Genomic DNA, 21,253 nt, shown 5'->3' on the forward strand with positions numbered 1-21,253 from the left:
GTACCGAGGGACGGAATCTCAGCTATGGAATTTTCTTTGCAGGAGATGAAAAACTTCATAAGCTCCAGAAAAAAAAAACAACTATTTGTCATCATCTTCTTGATCTGCAGACACTTGCTCTGGGAAAGTTTTGCTTTGAAACTATCTACCGCATGGTTTTATGATTCAGATCTTTACTGAAACTTTTTTTTCTGAGGTCTTCTAGGCCTTGCTTAGACTGCAGTGACTAATACCCTCCCGAAAAAGAATACTACCTCCTTATTGCACCACATTCACAAATGTTAATTACATTAAAATTCAATTCACACCAAAGAAACTATCTGAACTCTGCAAAAACAAAAGCACGTTTTGACATGGAGAAAAAAAGATGAGAAAGTACGGCCCTTCCTGTTCCGTGTGTGTTGGTCACTGATAAGAAGCAAGTCATGAACAGGAAATCCGTTAAAGGCCAACATTCAACCAACTCTGAAGTCGCAGCTACACTCAGTGGAAAAAAGAATTAGACGGTAGTTGTATGCAAAATGGCAGACATAGTAGAAAATAGTACAGATCAGACAGACAGCCACCAAGAGGTGAAACAAGACCAGAGTGTGGAACGAATGACTGGGAGCTCGTCCGACGGGAAGATGACATTTGACGACAGTGGGCTCTCTGCTCTTCTGCACAGTGGCTTGGAGAATCTGAGGCTGGAGAGATCCCTGACTGATGTTGTACTATGTGTGGACAATAGTGAGTTCTCCTGTCACAGGGTGGTCTTGGCGGCAGCGAGCAGTTACTTCAGGTATGCACAAGATAGACCGAAGTTTCTTTCTTCTTGTAGCAGGCATGTTCGATACTTCCTCTGCATTGCTGTCGCAAACAAGCCTTCAGCCGCAGAGAATTACTGCTTCAGAATTTACTCTGTAAAACTCTTTACCATGCTGTCCTCTCTTAAGAAGCTCCTTAAAACTTCCAGCTTTAATCGAACTTTTGCTTACCTGACCTAACATTCCATTAAGTGACTTATTGTTAAATTTGTGCTTGTTAAGTATCTTGGAATGATTTTACACTTACATAAACACAAGTACTTGTTCGTTTGAATTAACATGTTCCATGGGAGATGTTTACTGGGGTTTAGATTTTGTAGTCTTAAAAAAATGAGACAAGTAAGAATTGAGTAACAATTTTCCATGCCTCACTGTTCACTTTTTTCATGGTTAAATTGCCAACCTTGTTAAATAAGGCTTGTGTCATCTGATTTATTCTGCCATCTCACTGTGGTTTCCTCTTACATGCAATGAATGTGGATTTGAAACTATTATGACAACAGATTGGGGAAATACAAGAAGAGAGGTTTCTGAGGAAACAGAGTAAAGATCCTGTCACTATTGCAAGTAGACCAGGATAAAAATAAGAATATGAACAAAATTGTTGTTGCCATTTTCCTTGAGCAGTAACATTTGTTAGTTTTAAAATAATCCAAAAAAAGGGTTTCTCAGGAAACAGGTTAACTCAAATGATCAACCACTTGTATTAATCTAACACCCCTAAAATTCGGTGAACAACATCCCAGGTTACTTCACATGCACAAATTTAACAATGAGCTGCAAAATTTAGTAACAGCTCAAGTAAATAAAAGCCCATTTAGTTATTCTAAATGTTAAGAAAGAGTGAAATATTAGAAAATCTTCTCGTGTAATTTGGCTTATGATATCTGGATTAGGAGCTATACAATCTCATCTCACCTTCCAGCTTGGCTATGAATCAGCATACACCTTATCATCAGATTCAATATTTTAAATAAAGGATAAAAACTACATGACATCTTTCATATTACCAAAGATGTCATTGGTACAACCAAACCAACAGATTGTTTACAATATTCTCAAAATAATTAAGAAAGAAATCATGGTAGCTAATTTGCATACAGCTCACAGAAACAGCTGGCAGCTCATAACCACTAACTTAATTTCAGATGGATAAATTTTAACATGGGTGATATACGTATTACTTCATTTCCAGGAGAATAGTACATGGACTGCTGACTATTTTCACCATTTGTAGACTATCGCATAAAGTGAAAATGGCTTTTCTGTTAGTCCTGACGAAGGGTCTTGGCCTGAAACGTCGACTGCACCTCTTCCTATAGATGCTGCCTGGCCTGCTGCGTTCAACAGCAACTTTGGTGTATGGCTTTTCTGTTACTGGTTAAGGATGAGTATTGGCCAAGACCTCAGGAGAACACTTTTGAATTATTAACGTGAATGAAGATAAAAACTTCACCTGAAAATTACCATGTCAGATCATGCAGCACTTCCGCCCAGTAGAGTTTTTTTTGTTATTTTGTGGCTCGGCGGGTGGCAATTACCGTTTTTCTTAGCATTTGTCTTTTTTTTATGAGGCCGAGTTGCTTACTCGACACTCAACCCAGCATGGATGGAAAATGTGCAAGGAGCCAGTCAGATTTGAACCCGGGACCATTCTTCTCGAAGTCTGGACTACACCACCAGCTGGCTACATAGTGTAGAAAAGTATTTAATGGCAATTTTTGGTCATATAGAAGAATAGTCTGTGGCTTGGTGATCATCTCTGTGTTAAACATTGTTTGATGTAGCTCAGATATCTCACTGGACTGAAAGTCGCTGTAGGTGAAAGCAAACTGAGAAGGTGCAAAATTTGTTGGCCCCTTCTCTTAGTGTCCTCTTTTTAGCTAACTAAATCATCTGCCTCCACTAGCCCTCCTCAATTGAAACTTCCAGGTTTCTCAACTGTCTCACACTTGATTGTTTCAATGTCTTTGTAGCTCACAAGGTATGCCTTAAAGAGACACAAATAGCCAATCCAAACTCTGTATAGGAATGAGCTGGCCTTTCTATTAGAGGCTGAAGGTAGTTGTCAATATGGTGTGGATGAAGTCACCAATGAAGATCTAGCACACTTTGCCTTGATCCCCAGGTGCAGAAGGCTCAACAGTTTTCCATCTGAAGCCAATACATTTTGAAGCCAATACATTTTCACTGTTGTTGATATATAATGAGCTGAAGATATACATCAACAACAGTGAAAATGTATTGGCTTCAAAATACAAATCCATTTGACATTGCTGTGCAGCTTTAAACATTATCTTGTTGCACAATGATTCCCCCTGTTGTCTTTAAAGGAGGAGATTACTCTTAGCTGATTCAGTGGGTAGCTGGGTTTCTTCAGCAAGCATTTCAAATAAAACACCCGTGTTCATGTAATCAATATCCTGGTGAAATCATAAAACTTACTTTTGTTTGACACATTTTTCAAAACTGCCAAACCAGGTGATCAGATTACTTGTGGATCTCTTGGTTCTAAACCCATTCATTCTTTAATGAGGCACAACATGGCCAGAGCAATACAGGCAAATAATTCTCTACTACTTCCCCCACCACTTTCCCGATACCCCTCAGGGAACTGCTACAATTGTTATGACATTCTTCTTCTTATACAAGGTGAATAGCATTCCATCTAGCAATCCCCTCACTCTAACATTGATGGGTAAGCTGAAGGAGGGCTGGTTACCTGTGATTGATGCTTCCAGGTAGTTTGTTATCCTCAGCCAGAGTTTTGTCATGGCAACCAGGCTGACACTTTACTAGGCTGCTCTGTTCCAGTTTCACTATCTGCAGTGTCTAGAGCTTCTTCGCTGATATGTATCTCTCTCCAGATGTTTATTGTGATCTTTGTGCCGAAGTTTAAGGTTAGATTATGTGCACAGGATGGAATTGGGGGTTCAACCATTTTCCTTTGACTGAGAAACAAGTGGTACTGCTGAACCAGACTGGTATCTGAAGGCAGCTCGCATTGTGAAGAAAGCAATGTCTGGAGTAACGGTGGGGGTGCTGGCCCAGTATGGATCATTATATGAGAGTGTTTCTCTATAGATTACTTTGAGAATTTTGACTTCTCTCTCGGTCATTTTGTAGGGGGTGACTCCCTGTGGCTTGCAGTCTAGAGAGTGATGGTGCTGGGGTCCACTGTGGGTAGAGTGATTCACTTCTGCGTACATGAGAAATGACCCCAAAGTGTGCTAAGCTAACACACTGCTCTGCCAATGGAGTAAAGCAATGTGAACAGTATGTAATGTAGGAGTCATTATGACAAGGTTCCACAAACAGAACTTTGATCGCAGTCTGACAGTCAGTTTCTGTGAATCTGGTTGAGGTGAAAATCACAAATTTGACCAATAGTCCAAGAAAAACTTTGCTCTTTAAGCAGTCTTACTTTCTCTTATTTTGCCTGAAAGGTGTAACATCCCATCAGAAAGTTATCAACTCTGACAGTTGTGACAAAAGGCCAGCCTCAGCCTATGAAGTGCAACTTGAACCTACGGTTCTCAGACTTGTAGGCAAAATTGTGAATGCTAAACCACATCTAACTCTGGTAACTTCAGGCTTACGGCAGAGGTCCAGATTGGAGAAGACCTTAAGTATTGGACATTTGTGGTTATCACGACTACTGGAAGGATTTGAGAGCAATAGGGAGAGAATGCAGAAGAGATTCACCAGGGCGTTACCTGAAAGCTGTAGTCATTGGATACACTGAGTTTATTCTCAGTGTAACATTGTGGGATTGTGAGTGACTGTTGTCGCATGAACAAAGTCACTAGAGGGAAGCAGTGGTAGATATGAACCAGTCTCTTTATTTAACAAAATGAGACACAGCAGGCATCATATTGAGACCTATTTTGGAGGAAAAAGGCCTACTTGACTCAATTCGGCATGACTTAATTCTTTGCTAAAGATCAAAGGACAGTTCAGGACAATTTAATATTTACAATGCATCCACAATGCTTCCCTTGAACTGCACACAACCTTCAACCTCCCTCTTTGCACCCACACCACAAACATCCAAATGATGACTTTTAATTAGCATTGTCTGCTCTTCCAATTAACTGTAGTTCACAGTTCTTAGGAACATTGTTCAGAGCTTTATTTTAAATTTAATCTACAGTCTACATTCATATTTGAAGACTGGCAGTTGAAATCAGTTGCTGAGGTTACCTGCTACATGTGCTAACCCCAAAATGTTCCCAAACAGTGACCTTATAGAGGTTCATAAACCTGCGAGGGGAATGGATAAGACAGGCCATCAAAGATTTCTTTCCCAGGGCAGACAGAATGAGAGAGCATACACTTAAAGTGAGAGAGGAGAAACTTCAAGGAGATTTGAGGGGCAAGTTTTTCCTTACAGAGGTTGATGATTATCTGGGACAAGCTGCCAGAGGAGATCGTAGAAGTAGATAAAATAACATTTAAATGACATTTGGACAGGTATGTGTCAGAAAAACATGGAAGAATATGTGCTTAATGCAAGCAAACAGGATTAAAGTCAATTAGCAGCACAGTCAGCGGGGATGAGATGAGTTGAAAAGACTTATTTCTATGCTGCACAATCCATGATCCTCTGAAGAGAGCTTGGAGAAGGAGTGGTGCCTTGTTTGAGAAAGTAATTTATGGTTGCAGGTCACAGAGCAAGTATTGGTTAACATTTTTAGAATGAAACCAGGAACTGTATTTCAAACAGATAAACACAAATGGGAACGCTTCTCAGCTCTGGCTGAAAAAAGAAGTGAAGCACAGTATTAGATCCAAAGGGGAGTTAGGTAAGAGCAACGCATGCAACAAACAAGATGCTGGAGGAAATCAGCAAGTCAGGCAGCATCTGTCAAAGGAAACCAACAGTCAATGTTGTGGGTTGAAACCCTTTATCAGATAAAGAGCCTCAGCATGAAACGTTAACTGTTCGTTTCCTCTCATACGTAGATGCTGCCTGACCTGGAGGAGTTACATAAAGTTGCCTGAAAAGTAGCAAGCCTGAGAATTGGGAGCAGTTTAGAATCCAGCAAACAAGAAAGTTTAAGAGATTGGTTAAAGGAATAAGAAGATGAGGCTAAAACTCCAAGGAACTCAAACGCAGACTGCAAAATCTATAAGTAGACAAAAAGAAAACAAAAGATTAGTGAAAGCAAATGTAATAAGAGGCTAACATGCAAAATTAAAACACAGGAGCCCTTTGGCCCACAATGTTGTGCCAACCTCTTAGTCCACTCCAAGATCAACCTAACCCTTCTCTCCCACATAGACCTCTGTTTGTATCATCCATGTACCTGTATAAGAGTCTCAAAATGCCTTGAAGAAGAGTCTCGGCCTGAAACGTTAACTGTTTACTCTTTTCCAATGCTGTTCCTCCAGCATTTTGGGTGCTGCTTTGGATTTCCAGCATCTGCAGATTTTCTTGTGTTTGCGATGTGTCAACAGGAGAACATAAGAAGTTGCAAAATGCAGGGCTATATGGCGTGCCCTGCAGGTCAAGTTCTGCTAATGAGGGGGGAGATTATTTTAACCACAGCAACACACATCAAAGTTGCTGGTGAACGCAGCAGGCCAGGCAGCATCACTAGGAAGAGGGACAGTCGACGTTTCAGGCCGAGACCCTTCGTCAGGACTAACTGAAGGAAGAGTGAGTAAGGGATTTGAAAGTTGGAGGGGGAGGGGGAGTTCCAAAATGATAGGAGAAGACAGGAGGGGGAGGGATGGAGCCAAGAGCTGGACAGGTGATTGGCAAAAGGGATATGAGAGGATCATGGGACAGGAGGCCCAGGGAGAAGGAAAAGGGGGAAGGGGGAAAAAACCCAGAGGATAGGCAAGGGGTATAGTCAGAGGGACAGAGGGAGAAAAAGGAGAGTGAGAGAAAGAATGTGTGTATATACAAATAACGGATGGGGTACGAAGGGGAGGTGGGGCAGTAGCGGAAGTTAGAGAAATCAATGTTCATGCCATCACGTTGGAGGCTACCCAGACGGAATATAAGGTGTTGTTCCTCCAATCTGAGTGTGGCTTCATCTTTACAGTAGAGGAGGCTGTGGATAGACATGTCAGAATGGGAATGGGATGTGGAATTAAAATGTGTGGCCACTGGGAGATCCTGCTTTCTCTGGCAGACAGAGCGTAGGTGTTCAGCAAAACGATCTCCCAGTCTTCGTCGGGTCTCACCAATATATAGGAGGCCACATCGGGAGCACTGGACGCAGTATATCACCCCAGCCGACTCACAGGAGAAGTGTCGCCTCACCTGGAAGGACTGTTTGGGGCCCTGAATGGTGGTAAGGGAGGAAGTGTAAGGGCATGTGTAGCCCTTGTTCCACTTACACGGATAAGTGCCAGGAGGGAGATCAGTGGGGACGAATGGACAAGGGAGTCGTGTAGGGAGCGATCCTTGCGGAAAGCAGAGGGGGGGAGGGAAAGATGTGCTTAGTGGTGGGATCCCGTTGGAAGTTACAGAGAATAACATGTTGGACCCGGAGGCTGGTGGGGTGGTAGGTGAGGATCAGGGGAACCCTATTCTTAGTGGGGTGGCGGGAGGATGGAGTGAGAGCAGATGTGCGTGAAATGGGGAAGATGCGTTTAAGAGCAGAGTTGATGGTGGAGGAAGGGAAGCCCCTTTCTTTAAAAAAGGAGGACATCTCCCTCATCCTGGAATGAAAAGCCTCATCCTGAGAGCAGATGCGGCGGAGACGGAGGAATTGCGAGAAGGGGATGGCATTTTTGCAAGAAACAGGGTGAGAAGAGGAATAGTCCAGATGGCTGTGAGAGTCAGTAGGCTTATAGTAGACATCAGTGGATAAGCTGTCTCCAGAGATAGAGACAGAAAGATCTAGAAAGGGGAGGGAGGTGTCCGAAATGGACCAGGTAAACTTGAGGGCAGGATGAAAGTTGGAGGCAAAGTTAATAAAGTCAACGAGTTCAGCATGCGTGCAGGAAGCAGCGCCAATGCAGTCGTCAATGTAGCGAAGGAAAAGTGGGGGACAGATACCAGAATAGGTTCAGAACATAGATTGTTCCACAAAGCCAACAAAAAGGCAGGCATAGCTCGGACCCATGCAGGTGCCCATAGCTACACCTTTAGTTTGGAGGAAGTGGGAGGAGCCAAAAGAGAAAGTATTAAGAGTAAGGACTAATTCCGCTAGACGGAGCAGAGTGGTGGTGGAGGGGAACTGATTAGGTCTGGTTCCCACTTTTCCTTCGCTACATCGACGACTGCATTGGCGCTGCTTCCTGCATGCATGCTGAACTCGTTGACTTTATTAACTTTGCCTCCAACTTTCACCCTGCCCTCAAGTTTACCTGGTCCATTTCCGACACCTCCCTCCCTTTTCTAGATCTTTCTGTCTCTGTCTCTGGAGACAGCGAATTTACTGATGTCTACTATAAGCCTACTGACTTTCATAGCTATCTGGACTATTCCTCTTCCCACCCTGTCTCTTGCAAAAATGCCATCACCTTCTCGCAATTTCTCCGTCTCTGCCGCATCTGCTCTCAGGATGAGGCTTTTCATTCCAGGATGAGGGAGATGTCCTCCTTTTTTAAAGAAAGGGGCTTCCCTTCCTCCACCATCAATTCTGCTCTCAAACGCATCTCCCCCATTTCACGCACATCTGCTCTCACTCCATCCTCCTGCCACCCCACTAGGAATAGGGTTCCCCTGGTCCTCACCTACCACCCCACCAGCCTCCGGGTCCAACAAATTATTCTCCGTAACTTCCGCTACCTCCAACGGGATCCCACTACTAAGCACATCTTTCCCTCCCCCCACTCTCTGCTTTCCGCAAGGATCACTCCCTACACGACTCCCTTGTCCATTCGTCCCCCCCATCCCTCCTCACTGATCTCCCTCCTGGCACTTATCCTTGTCAGCGGAACAAGTGCTACACATGCCCTTACACTTCCTCCCTTACCACTATTCAGAGCCCCAGACAGTCCTTCCAGGTGAGGTGACACTTCACCTGTGAATCGGCTGGGGTGATATACTGCGTCCCGTGCTCCCGATGTGGCCTTCTATATATTGGTGAGACCCGACGCAGACTGGGAGATCGTTTTGCTAAACACCTACGCTCTGTCCACCAGAGAAAGCAGGATCTCCCAGTGGCCACACATTTTAATTCCACATCCCATTCCCATTCTGACATGTCTATCCACGGCCTCCTCTACTGTAAAGATGAAGCCACACTCAGGTTGGAGGAGCAACACCTTATATTCCATCTGGGTAGCCTCCAACCTGATGGCATGAATTTTGACTTCCCTAACTTCCGCTAATGCCCCACCTCCCCCTCGTACCCCATCCATTATTTATTTATATACACACATTCTTTCTCTCACTCTCCTTTTTCTCTCTCTGTCCCTCTGACTATACCTCTTGCCCATCCTCTGTGTTTCCCACCTCCCCCTTTTCTTTCTCCCTAGGCCTCCTGTCCCATGATCCTTTTATATCCCTTTTGCCAATCACCTGTCCAGCTCTTGGCTCCATCCTTCCCCTTCCTGTCTTCTCCTATCATTTTGGATCTCCCCCTCCCCCTCCCACTTTTAACTCTCTTACTAACCCTTCCTTCAGTTAGTCTTGATGAAGGGTCTCAGCCTGAAAGGTCGACTGTACCTCTTCCTAGAGATGCTGCCTGGCCTGCTGCGTTCACCAGCAACTTTGATGTGTGTTGCTTGAATTTCCAGCATCTGCAGAATTCCTCGTGTTTGCGTTATTTTAACCACAACTATTTTTTTTTACAAAGTTTTGGCTGCTGTGCAAAGTAGCAATTCAGAAGACTGACACCCAGTTTCCTGTAAATTCAAACAAAAACAGAAAATGCTGGAAATACTCAACAGGTCAGACAACATCTGTGGAAAGAGTGACAGAGTTAGTGTTTCGGTAAAATAATCTTGTATCACATCTCTTCAGATGAAGGGTCTTCGAGTTGAAACATTAACTCTGTCACCTAGTGACTATTTCCAGCATTTGCCTATTTTGTTTGAGATTTCCAGTCGCTGCAGATTTTTGATTTTCTGTACCAGTAAATGTAGTTGTTCTGTAGTCTCATGCATCAAGCAATTGATTGGTTGCATTATCAGCTCCATTAAATACTTCTATGATTTTCTATTAAAAAACATGGGAGCATTTTATTAGGAGGTACAATAAGAGCACAATATACTTACACCACCAGTGAATGTGGAATATTGCTCAGGAGAGTTAACAAACTGAACATCAATGAGATTGTGTTTATCTTCAGCTTCTGATACCTTTGGTCCATAAGTTTGCAAGTTCTCATAGTGACCGTCCATGCCAGATGTTTACGTGATCCAAGAGCACCAGTTTGATATTTGGGATCCAAGTTTCTCTATGTTGTATATTTAATAATTCAGTAATATTGTAAATATATTGTTTGATTAAGCATTCTTTGTTGTTTACATAATTAATGTAAAAGTATGTGAATGGCATACGTCATCGCATCACCACGTCATATGTGGGTGTCTCACTAAACTAAAGAATGAAGTAGACACGTTTATTCCCAGCTCTGTGCTTTTCTTTTGGTTAGTTTCTAGAGGTACAAAACATAACAGTGGCAATGAGTAAGTTTTAAAATGAACCCGAGACGACTACCTATTTATTGAAGCGTAGCATGTTTTTTCTTTACAAGAAGAGAGAGGTGTCGGAGTTAAAAAATAAAGTGCAGCTCATGCCCCTCCAGAAAAGGAGAAAGATGGCCAAGTTAAAAAAAATGCAGAAAATGGACAAAATTCACAGGTTGAAAAAGAGTGAATTTTGGATTAAAATAAGAATAATTTTGAAAAAAACAAATATGTCTGGCTACATTGGAAAGATAGATGCATACGATTGCACAGCACATAACTGGGAGGTGTATACTGACTGAATAGAGCAGATTTTGAAGCAAGTGAAAGAGACAATGAACAAAAAGTGCAGTTTTGCTGAGTACAACAGGTGGAAGAGCAGAGAGTTTGCTTAGAATTTTAACTGTTCCAACCAAACCAGCCTGAATGAGCTTTGCTGATAATGTTAAAGTAATACAGAAACATTTAGAACCAAGACTATTGCTGATTGAAGAATGCTTTACATTTCATAAGCGGACTCAAAAGGAAGGGGAGTCCATTTCAGCGTATGTGGCTGAATTGAAGAGATTGTCTGAGCATTGTCAGTCCAGTGATGGGCTTAATGATGCACTGAGAGATAATTTAATTTGTAGAAATTTGTGGAATGGAAAGCAATCAAAAACAGCTCTTAACTGAAGCATAAATCACATTTAATGATAACAGCAGCCAGAGATGCAATTGAGTTGCAGCTGGGAATGAAAGTGAGTGTGAAGAAAATTGCAACATCTAAACAGAAACCTGCTTGGTCAAGCAAATTGTGTTACTGTTGTAGCAGGAGCTCACATACACCACACTAAAGCAGGATTAAAGGAAAAACTTGCAGAAAATACAACAAAATAGAACACATACAAAAATGGACTAAGCTGAAGCCTAACTACATTTGGAGACTGAAAAAGTGTCCAAAGTGTTTCTCCCCATAAGCACTCACAAAGAGCTTTATCGCTATAATACGCTTATTTTGGGGGTGGCATCTGCATCTGCACTCTGGCCGAAAGCTGTGGATGAGGTGCTACAAGGCTGCCCAGGCACTCAGTGTTACCTGGCTGACATCATTGTTTCTGGTGAGGATGACAAAGAAACATAGAAACATAGAAAATAGGTGCAGGAGTAGGCCATTCGGCCCTTCGAGCCTGCACCGCCATTTATTATGATCATGGCTGATCATCCAACTCAGAACCCCGCCCCAGCCTTCCCTCCATACCCCCTGACCCCTGTAGCCACAAGGGCCATATCTAACTCCCTCTTAAACATAGCCAATGAACCGGCCTCAACAGTTTGCTGTGGCAGAGAATTCCACAGATTCATCACTCTCTGTGTGAAGAAGTTTTTCCTAATCTCGGTCCTAAAAGGCTTCCCCTCTATCCTCAAACTATGACCCCTCGTTCTGGACTTCCCCAACATCGGGAACAATCTTCCTGCATCTAGCCTGTCCAATCCCTTTAGGATCTTATACGTTTCTATCAGATCCCCCCTCAATCTTCTAAATTCCAACGAGTACAAGCCCAGTTCATCCAGTCTTTCTTCATATGAAAGTCCTGCCATCCCAGGAATCAATCTGGTGAACCTTCTTTGTACTCCCTCTATGGCAAGGATGTCTTTCCTCAGATTAGGGGACCAAAACTGCACACAATACTCCAGGTGTGGTCTCACCAAGGCCTTGTACAACTGCAGTAGTACCTCCCTGCTCCTGTACTCGAATCCTCTCGCTATAAATGCCAGCATACCATTCGCCTTTTTCACCGTCTGCTGTACCTGCATGCCCACTTTCAATGACTGGTGTATAATGACACCCAGTTCTCGTTGCACCTCCCCTTTTCCTAATCGGCCACCATTCAGATAATAATCTGTTTTCCTATTTTTGCCACCAAAGTGGATAACTTCACATTTATCCACATTAAATTGCATCTGCCATGAGTTTGCACACTCACCCAAACTATCCAAGTCACCCTGCATCCTCTTAGCATCCTCCTCACTGCTAATACTGCCGCCCAGCTTCGTGTCATCCGCAAACTTGGAGATGCTGCATTTAATTCCCTCATCCAAGTCATTAATATATATTGTAAACAACTGGGGTCCCAGCACTGAGCCTTGCGGCACCCCACTAGTCACCGCCTGCCATTCTGAAAAGGTCTCGTTTATTCCCACTCTTTGCTTCCTGTCTGCTAACCAATTCTCCACCCACACCAATACCTTACCCCCAATACCGTGTGCTTTAAGTTTGCACACTAATCTCCTGTGTGGGACCTTGTCAAAAGCCTTTTGAAAATCCAAATATACCACATCCACTGGTTCTCCCCTATCCACTCTACTAGTTACATCCTCAAAAAATTCTATGAGATTCATCAGACATGATTTTCCTTTCACAAATCCATGCTGACTTTGTCCGATCATTTCTCCGCTTTCCAAATGTGCTGTTATCACATCCTTGATAACTGACTCCAGCAGTTTCCCCACCACCGACGTTAGACTAACCGGTCTATAATTCCCCGGTTTCTCTCTCCCTCCTTTTTTAAAAATTGGGGTTACATTAGCCACCCTCCAATCCTCAGGAACTAGTCCAGAATCTAACGAGTTTTGAAAAATTATCACTAATGCATCCACTATTTCTTGGGCTACTTCCTTAAGCACTCTAGGATGCAGACCATCTGGCCCTGGGGATTTATCTGCCTTCAATCCCTTCAATTTACCTAACACCACTTCCCTACTAACATGTATTTCACTCAGTTCCTCCATCTCACTGGACCCTCTGTCCCTTACTATTTCTGGAAGATTATTTATGTCCTCCTTAGTGAAGACAGAACCAAAGTAATTATTCAATTGGTCTGCCATGTCCTTGCTCCCCATAATCAATTCACCTGTTTCTGTCTGCAGGGGACCTACATTTGTCTTTACCAGTCTTTTCCTTTTTATATATCTATAAAAGCTTTTACAGTCCGTTTTTATGTTCTCTGCCAGTTTTCTCTCATAATCTTTTTTCCCCTTCCTAATTAAGCCCTTTGTCCTCCTCTGCTGAACTCTGAATTTCTCCCAGTCCTCAGGTGAGCCACTTTCTCTGGCTAATTTGTATGCTACTTCTTTGGAATTGATACTATCCCTAATTTCTCTTGTCAGCCACGGGTGCACTACCTTCCTTGATTTATTCTTTTGCCAAACTGGGATGAACAATTGTTGTAGTTCATCCATGCAACCTATAAATGCTTGCCATTGCATATCCACCGTCAATCCTTTAAGTGTCATTTGCCAGTCTATCTTAGCTAATTCACGTCTCATACCTTCAAAGTTACCCCTCTTTAAGTTCAGAACCTTTGTTTCTGAATTCACTATGTCACTCTCCATATTAATGAAGAATTCCACCATATTATGGTCACTCTTACCCAAGGGGCCTCTCACGACAAGATGGCTAATTAACCCTTCCTCATTGCTCAAAACCCAGTCCAGAAGAACATCTACAAAATCTGAAGTCAGTGTTAAAAAGCTTGGAAGATTATGGGCTCAGAGTTCAATGCAACATGTGTGAGTTTTTTAAACCAAGCATCACTTACTGTGGTCACACAATTGATGCATAAGGATTATACAAGTTTGCTGAGAAAATTCAAGCAGTGGTGGATACCCAAAGGATGTGCCACAGTTGCAGTCCTTTTTAAGGTTTGTCAAATACTATTACAGGTTCCTCCCAAAACTGGCTACTGTGCTCCAACTCTTGAACGCATTACTATAGATCAGGAATAAATGGCAATGGGCAATATAGGATTGGGTGGCTTTCCAAAGGGTAAAGAAATGGTGATATCAGGCACTGTAATCACACATTATGGTCCACATTATGAAGCTTGCTTGTGACACCTCACTTTATGGTATAGGTGTAGTCATGTCACATGCTATGAGGATGGAAGTGAATGCTACATAGTCTTTACATCACATTCCCTTACCACTGCAGAGAAAAACACTAGACAACAAAAACTTTGTGTTCTGAATACTTTTGGGTGTATATTATGCACTTTGGGCTGCTGATCATGAAAATCACCATGAAATTTCCCTATCACACACCATTTTTAAAATCGCCTATATTTATTATTTCAATTCATAATTCAAGTCAGAATATGTGATGCCAAGATTAAGGAAGGCATTTTTTGTTAGTCTACAAATCAAGCAGGTCATAAATGGCAGGCAATTTGAAGAACGTCTAGTGCGAGTGGAGAAAATCGCATGGAAAGAGGTTGAGAATTTTCTTGGCAATTACAGAGCACACCAAACTACGTGCAGATGGTTGACAACACGTTTCAAGCGTACAAAGCCATTCATTTTCTGCATTCCCATTTAGGCTTCTCTGCAAATCTTGGCTCTGTCAGTGACGAGCATGGTAAAAGAATTCATCAGGACGTTGTGGTCATGGAGAAATGGTAACAGGGCAACTGGAATCCATCAATACTGGCAGATTATCCTTGGACACTTAAGTGAGAAGCCTCAGACACTGAGTACAAACAAAAATAATCAATGAAATATTTTTAGTTTAGTGGAACTATTGCAAAGAGTCAACACCATTAAACACATTATATTTAATAAAAGTTAATTTCTTGTTTCTCCAAATTCCTATGTGATACGAATAGTCAGAAATTATATTTGTGTCTAGCTTCCGGTGGTCTATCATAAACAGAATAAAAATTCTGAGGAAGCAGCACTTAAAAAAAATTGTTGTCCAGGGAAATTAGACACAGATTGACAGAGAAGACTTGAGTCTGGTTTTACGTGTGAAACATTTCAATCAGTACTTGCATGGGAGAGAGTTTACTGACCATCAGCTACTAGTGTCCATTTTCAATCGACAAATGAGTGTTCCACTAACAGCAGCAGCAGCACAATTACAAAGGTGGGCCCTATTTCTCGGAGGATCCAATTACAAGATCAAATTTAAGAGGGCAGCTAATCCTGGAAATGCTGATGGATTGTCCCATTTAACTTTGGAAAAGGAAATACCTGAAAAATTTACAAGAGAGGACATTCCTAAAGCAAATCAAAACCCTCCCTATTACAGCAGAGGTGATCCAAAGAGAAACCAGAAGAGACCCTACACTGTCACAGGTCTATATGGCCACCCAAAATGGCTGGAATGTGTAGCAGAAACCCCAGATCCTTCATTTTTGCCAGCACATGGTTGAACTTGCCATAGAATGGGGTTGCCGGATTTGGGGATTTAAAGTTGCTGTACTTTCCAAATGGTGCAGCGCCCAAGTTCATCATATCTCTTCTAACTAGGTGCATAGCATATGATTCGTAGATACGTGGTGAGGCTTTAATCTCTTCCACGGAAGATGGCCGTTGGCTCATAAGGAGCTCATCCGCCCTTTGTCAGGTCTTGTTTTTTTCAGTCCTGCTGGGTGTCCTCACACCCTCCTCACCGGGCTAAGTCCGGTGGGGGAGCCGGCCCAAGTCGCCGACCACTTGACCACGGCTCCCGGCCTGCACCTGCCCAAGGCCTCCGCCTAAGGAAGGGCCGAGTTCAAAGAAGCGGCCGCGGCTGGAGGCCGACATGGCCCCGGGCTCGAGTTCGGCGGGGGCGGCAGCATGCGGTGCCAAGGCGGCCAGCGAGAACAAACTGGAGGAGAGGCTGTACTCGGTGCTGTTGCAAGATCGAAGAAGATGGAGGTGCATAGCCGCCAACCCTGGATTCAGGACGGCACCCACTGACTGACTGACCTTCCAAACTGAGAATGTGTGTTGGAAGAGCTATATATCGGTCATCTGGGTGTGGTAAAAGTGAAAACACTGACCCCAAAAGCCTTGTTTGGTGCTCTGGGATAAATCAACGGATCAAGCAGCTTGCCATGTACTGTTTGTGATGCCAACATGTTCAGAAGATGCCAAGAGCAATGGCTCTCCATCCTGGGAACGGCCTGCATTTCCCTTGTGGAGGATTCCTGTGGATTTTGCCAGACTATTCGTAAGAACATAAGAAATCGGAGCAGGAGTAGGCCATCTGGCCCATCGAGCCTGCTCCACCATTCGATGAGATCACGGCTGATCACAAATGAGCACAGATTTCTTGGTAGTAGACAAAGTGGCCAGAGGTGTTCCCAATAGCCTCCACCACAGCCTCACACACTGCTGATATGTTGAGAAGCTGCTTCTAAAGGACTGGTGTTACTTAGTCAGTGATAATGGACCACAGTTCATTGCTGAACAGTTTGAGTCACTCCTGAAAATGAATGAAATAAGACATATTACATCTGCACCGTACCACCCATCTACCAATGGCTTGGTGAAAGGGTTTGTCCGGAGTCTAAAGAACGCACTGTGAGCAATGTCAGCAGAATCAGAAACTTGTCAATTTCCACCTTGAATATCACAATGCAGTACACCTCATAACCAATAACTCACCAGTTGTACTGTTACTTGGCTGTGCCTTGCACTCATGCTTGGATCTCCTTAATCCATATCTCAGAAGGAACATGCAGGACAAACATTTGAGACAAATTAAGGGGTCCTCAAACAAAAAGGATTGGTGTTGCATTCCTGGACAAGCGGTCCTGGTGTGGGACTACAGAGGTGGTCAAAAGTGGGTACTTGGCAAGATTAAGGGCAGAACTGGACCCCTCTCCTACTGAGTGGAGATTGCGTCTTATATCATCTGGAGATGATGCATCAATCAATAGAGGAGCGTAGAGTCAATTGTTAGAGAAGAAAGGTGTTTAGAGCTGTCAGAATAAGCTTCTGTAACCCCAGAGTCAGCTCCTACAACCACCTTGGAGAAGGCGTCAGAACTGGAGACTATTTTACAGTCATAAGTCTTACCTGCCAAGCAGAGTGATCCCCTTGTCAGGGACGGCGTTATCTGAAAAGAGTAAGAAATTGTCTACACTACAGCAATTGAATCTTTTGGCCTGAATGGTCGATTTAAAATTTACTAAGCTCTGAATGTCTATACAACACTCCAGCCAGACATGGTCCTGTGGTCCACAACAGCCAAGCTGGCATATGTTGTGGAATTGACAGTACCATGGGAAGATGGTGTTGAAGAAGCTTATGAGAGGAAAAAGACCAAGTACTCTGAACTGGCAACTGAAGCTGCCCAGAATGGCTGGAAGACCAAGATTTTCCCTGTAGAAGTGGGATGCAGGGGATTCGTTGCTACATCTACGACCTGTCTATCGAAGAAGATGAGGGTGAGGGGTCGCTCTCTCCAACAAGCAATGAATTCCTTGTCAAATGCAGCAGAAGAAAGCAGCAATTGGATTTGGATTAAAAGGAAAGACAACAACTGGGTGCAAGATGAAGTCAGGAGGGTATGGAACTGAGGGTGGTGTATCTGGGATGCCAGGTAGCACCATTGAACCCTCTGGAGACATCGTGGGCTTATCAACGAAACGTCAAAGAAGGAGGGTGCCCACCTAATGACCCCGATGATGTACTTACCCTCCCTCCTTGTCACCACTCCAAGCTCACTGCCAACATCGAGAGTGCCGACTTACCATAGGGCTTGAAACATCAAGTCCTAGTAGCTCTACTAAGTAGTAGTTGTACTATATAGTATACTGTGCATGTGTGTGTGTGTGTGTAGATGACTAGACAGCAATACATTACCTCTTTGATTATTTGATTTGAGTTACATTTTATATTGAGTTGGATTTTATTGCTAAGCAGGGAGGAGCATTGTGTATTTAATATTTTGTTAATACTTGAGTCATATTGTAAAGATATTGTTTGATTGAGCATTCTTTCTTGTTTACATAATTAATTTTTTTTTGTAAAACTAATGAGTGGCATATGTCATTACATCACCACATCATATGTGTACGCCTCACTAAATTAAGGAATGAAGTAAACACATTTATCATCCACTCTGTGTTTTTCTTTCGATTAGTTTCTAGAGTTACAAAACATAACACTGTACACCTGGAAAGGATGTCAGGACATATGGCCTCTTTTCTTTACTCAACAGGCTTTGGGACTAGAATATGGCAGATAGTGCATAGTGTGGGGAAAATGTGAACTCAGAAAATTAGGAGATGGGTGCTCTTATTCAGGAATGAAAGAAAATTAATATATAATTGCAGCAAGCAATTATGAAGTGAATTATACGTTAACTTTTGTGCAAAAGGGCTAGGAGTTTATCAAATTACGTCTTCTTCCATTTACAGGGCTTTGGTGAGATGCGACTTGGGCAGTGCGTAATATTTGTCACCTTACCTGGAAGAATACAGTACATGTGATTTAAAGGTCATGTCTTATTGGTTGATTCCAGGGTTAAGTGGGTTGCCCTAGGAAGAGAGAATGAATAGAATGTGTCCATACTCTCTGGGTAAAATTCATTCAGGTCTCACAGAATTGTCAGTTTGCAGCTGAGAGTCCACAGTTTGTTGTCTTGGTTTTAAGGCAGGGGGTTTGCCATAGGGAAAATTTACACAGTGGTTCTGGAATTTTTGGAATTTTTCATCTCAGAGGATGGTGGATGCTCCCTTACTGAGTTGATTTTGGGGATCAAGGAATATGGGGGGAAAATGGATTAGAGAAATGTAATCAATGGTATTGACCAGTATGGATGGGCTTCAGGAGATTGTTATAAGGCCTTCACCTGTTCCATTATAACTCTCAGTGGCCATTTTATTAGCTACCTCCTGTACCTAATAAAGTGGCCACCAAGTCTATGCTCATGGTCCACTGCTGCAGGGCCCATCCACTTCAAAATTCAATGTGTTGTGTATTCAGAATTGCTCTTCTGCACACCACTGTTGTAACATGTAGTTATCTGAGTTACTGTCGCCTTCCTGTCAGCTTGAACCAGTCTGGCTGTTCACCTCTGACCTCTCTCATTAACAAGGTGCTTTCACACACAGAATTGCCGCTTACAGAATGTTTTCTGTTTTTTTGCACCATTCTGTATACACTCTAGAGACTGTTGCCTGTGAAAATCCCAGGAGATCAGCAGTTTCTGACATGCTAAAACCACTCTGTCTGGCACCAACAATCATTCCATGCTCAAAGTCACTCAGATCACATTTCTCCCCATTCTGATGTCTGGTCCAAACAACAACTGAACCGCTTGATCCTGTCTGCATGCTTCTATGCTTTGAGTTGCTGCCACGTGATTGGCTGATTAGATATTTGCATTAACGAGCAGGTGTACAGGTGTACCTAATAAAATGGCCATAGAGTGTAAGTCACCTGGGGACTTCAAAGGATTCAAATTACATTTATTATCAAAGTATGTATGCAGTATACAACCTGAAAATTCATCTTCTCCACAGACAGCCACAAAACAAAGGCAACCAAGAAAGAAAACCATGGAACTCATTCAAAGAAAAAATAACCCCACCCGCCATGCACTTAAAAAAAGCAAATCATGTAAATATCAACAAGAACATGACCCCCCCCATGCAAACAGGAACAAGAACATCAACCCCTTCCCCTCGCACAAACATCAACAAGAACATCAGCCCCCCTCATGCAAATGGCAACAGGAACAACAACCCTTCCCCTCGCACAAACATCAGCAGGAACATGGACCACCCCTCCCCCCCCGCGCAAACAGGAACAAGAACATCAACCCCCTCCCCTCGCACAAACATTAACAGGAACAACAACCCCTCCCCTCGCACAAACGTCAACAAGAACATCAACCCCCCTCACACAAATGTCAACAAGAACATCAACCGCCCCCCCCGCACAAAACACAAATTACACGAATGGCAACAAGAAAGAATGAGTGAAAACACAGAATATAAAACACAAAATCGAAGAGCTCAGCTCAGTGTTCATTATCGGCAGGCTGCCCCAATTCAAAGTTGCCCAAAAATAACAACAGAACAAGGAGAGACCCTGAACTAGGAAACACACCATAATGTGAACCACTGTGCAAATACAAACCGCAACAATTAAATCTCACTCTGGCACCATCCTCTGACAACATTGAGGAGAGAAAGAGAGAGAGATCACTTGAATGCAGGGGGCTTCCCTCGGGAGAATCGAGTGAGAGGGAGGGAGAGAGAGAGAGACCATCACACACAGGGGCCTTCTTCTGGTAGCAGCGAGCAAGAGGCCGGTAGATGGTGCTGAGCACTCCCTCACCTTCCATACTCGCTTCGGCATTTTCAATCTTCCTTGATGCTTTAATCGGCAAAATTGGTGAGAAAGGGAGAATTGCAATGTCATCAAGGCCCAAGAAGAGATCATCAAGGGTGTGGGTCAGTAGGACAGTCTCCAGATCAGTTTGGCGGAGCCAAGAGACAAAGCACTTCAGCTCTATTGGACATGGAATGAGTCTACCTGCTAAAGGTAGAGACTGGCTCCTATTCAAAGTGGCAATTGGGTCTCTAAGCCGTTGGTTTAGTGAAAAAAGGCTTATGATCAGAAACAAGTTGTGTCTCAGTGAATCACCCCTCTCACAATTGTAACTACATTTTTCTTGGTGATTATAAGGCAAAGAGGCTGTTGACCTCATCTGAGTCCAGATGTAAGGTTTGGGCCCAAAATGTTGACTGTCCATTTTCCTCCACAGTTGCTGCCTACTGAGTTCCACCAGCAGTTTGGGTTTTACTCCAAGTTCCAGCATTTGTAGTCTCTTCTGTCTTCAACCAAGATTTTTGCTATCACACTGACATCAAACGCATGCTCAGATGGCAAAAGGTGGAATAAATTAGGTTTGAACTTGGCGGTCATTAGATCTCAAGAGAGTTCAATTGACACAGATCCTTCATCACATTTATTGGGAAATATGCCAATAAATTATGCATTATTAAAAGCAGAGTAGTTGCCGAATCATGAAGTCTGCATTTCAAAATAATGATGGTCCTCAGTAAGGTAATGTAAATTGTTTGGAT

At 43.1% G+C, this 21,253-nt stretch overlaps 1 protein-coding gene across 1 annotated transcript in view; it reads left to right on the forward strand.

Moving 5' to 3' along the window:
• Positions 1-459: 459 nt before the first annotated feature.
• The window catches only part of klhl6 (kelch-like family member 6), a 58,821-nt gene continuing 38,027 nt past the window's right edge, over positions 460-21,253 (forward strand). The window contains exon 1 of the mRNA XM_063046076.1: positions 460-781. Within this exon, the coding sequence (XP_062902146.1) occupies positions 522-781 (260 nt within the window). The 5' untranslated portion in view covers positions 460-521. The remainder of the gene's footprint in view (positions 782-21,253) is intronic.

This window comes from Mobula hypostoma, chromosome 4 (genome assembly GCF_963921235.1).
Source record: "Mobula hypostoma chromosome 4, sMobHyp1.1, whole genome shotgun sequence".
Lineage (NCBI taxonomy): Eukaryota > Metazoa > Chordata > Chondrichthyes > Myliobatiformes > Myliobatidae > Mobula > Mobula hypostoma.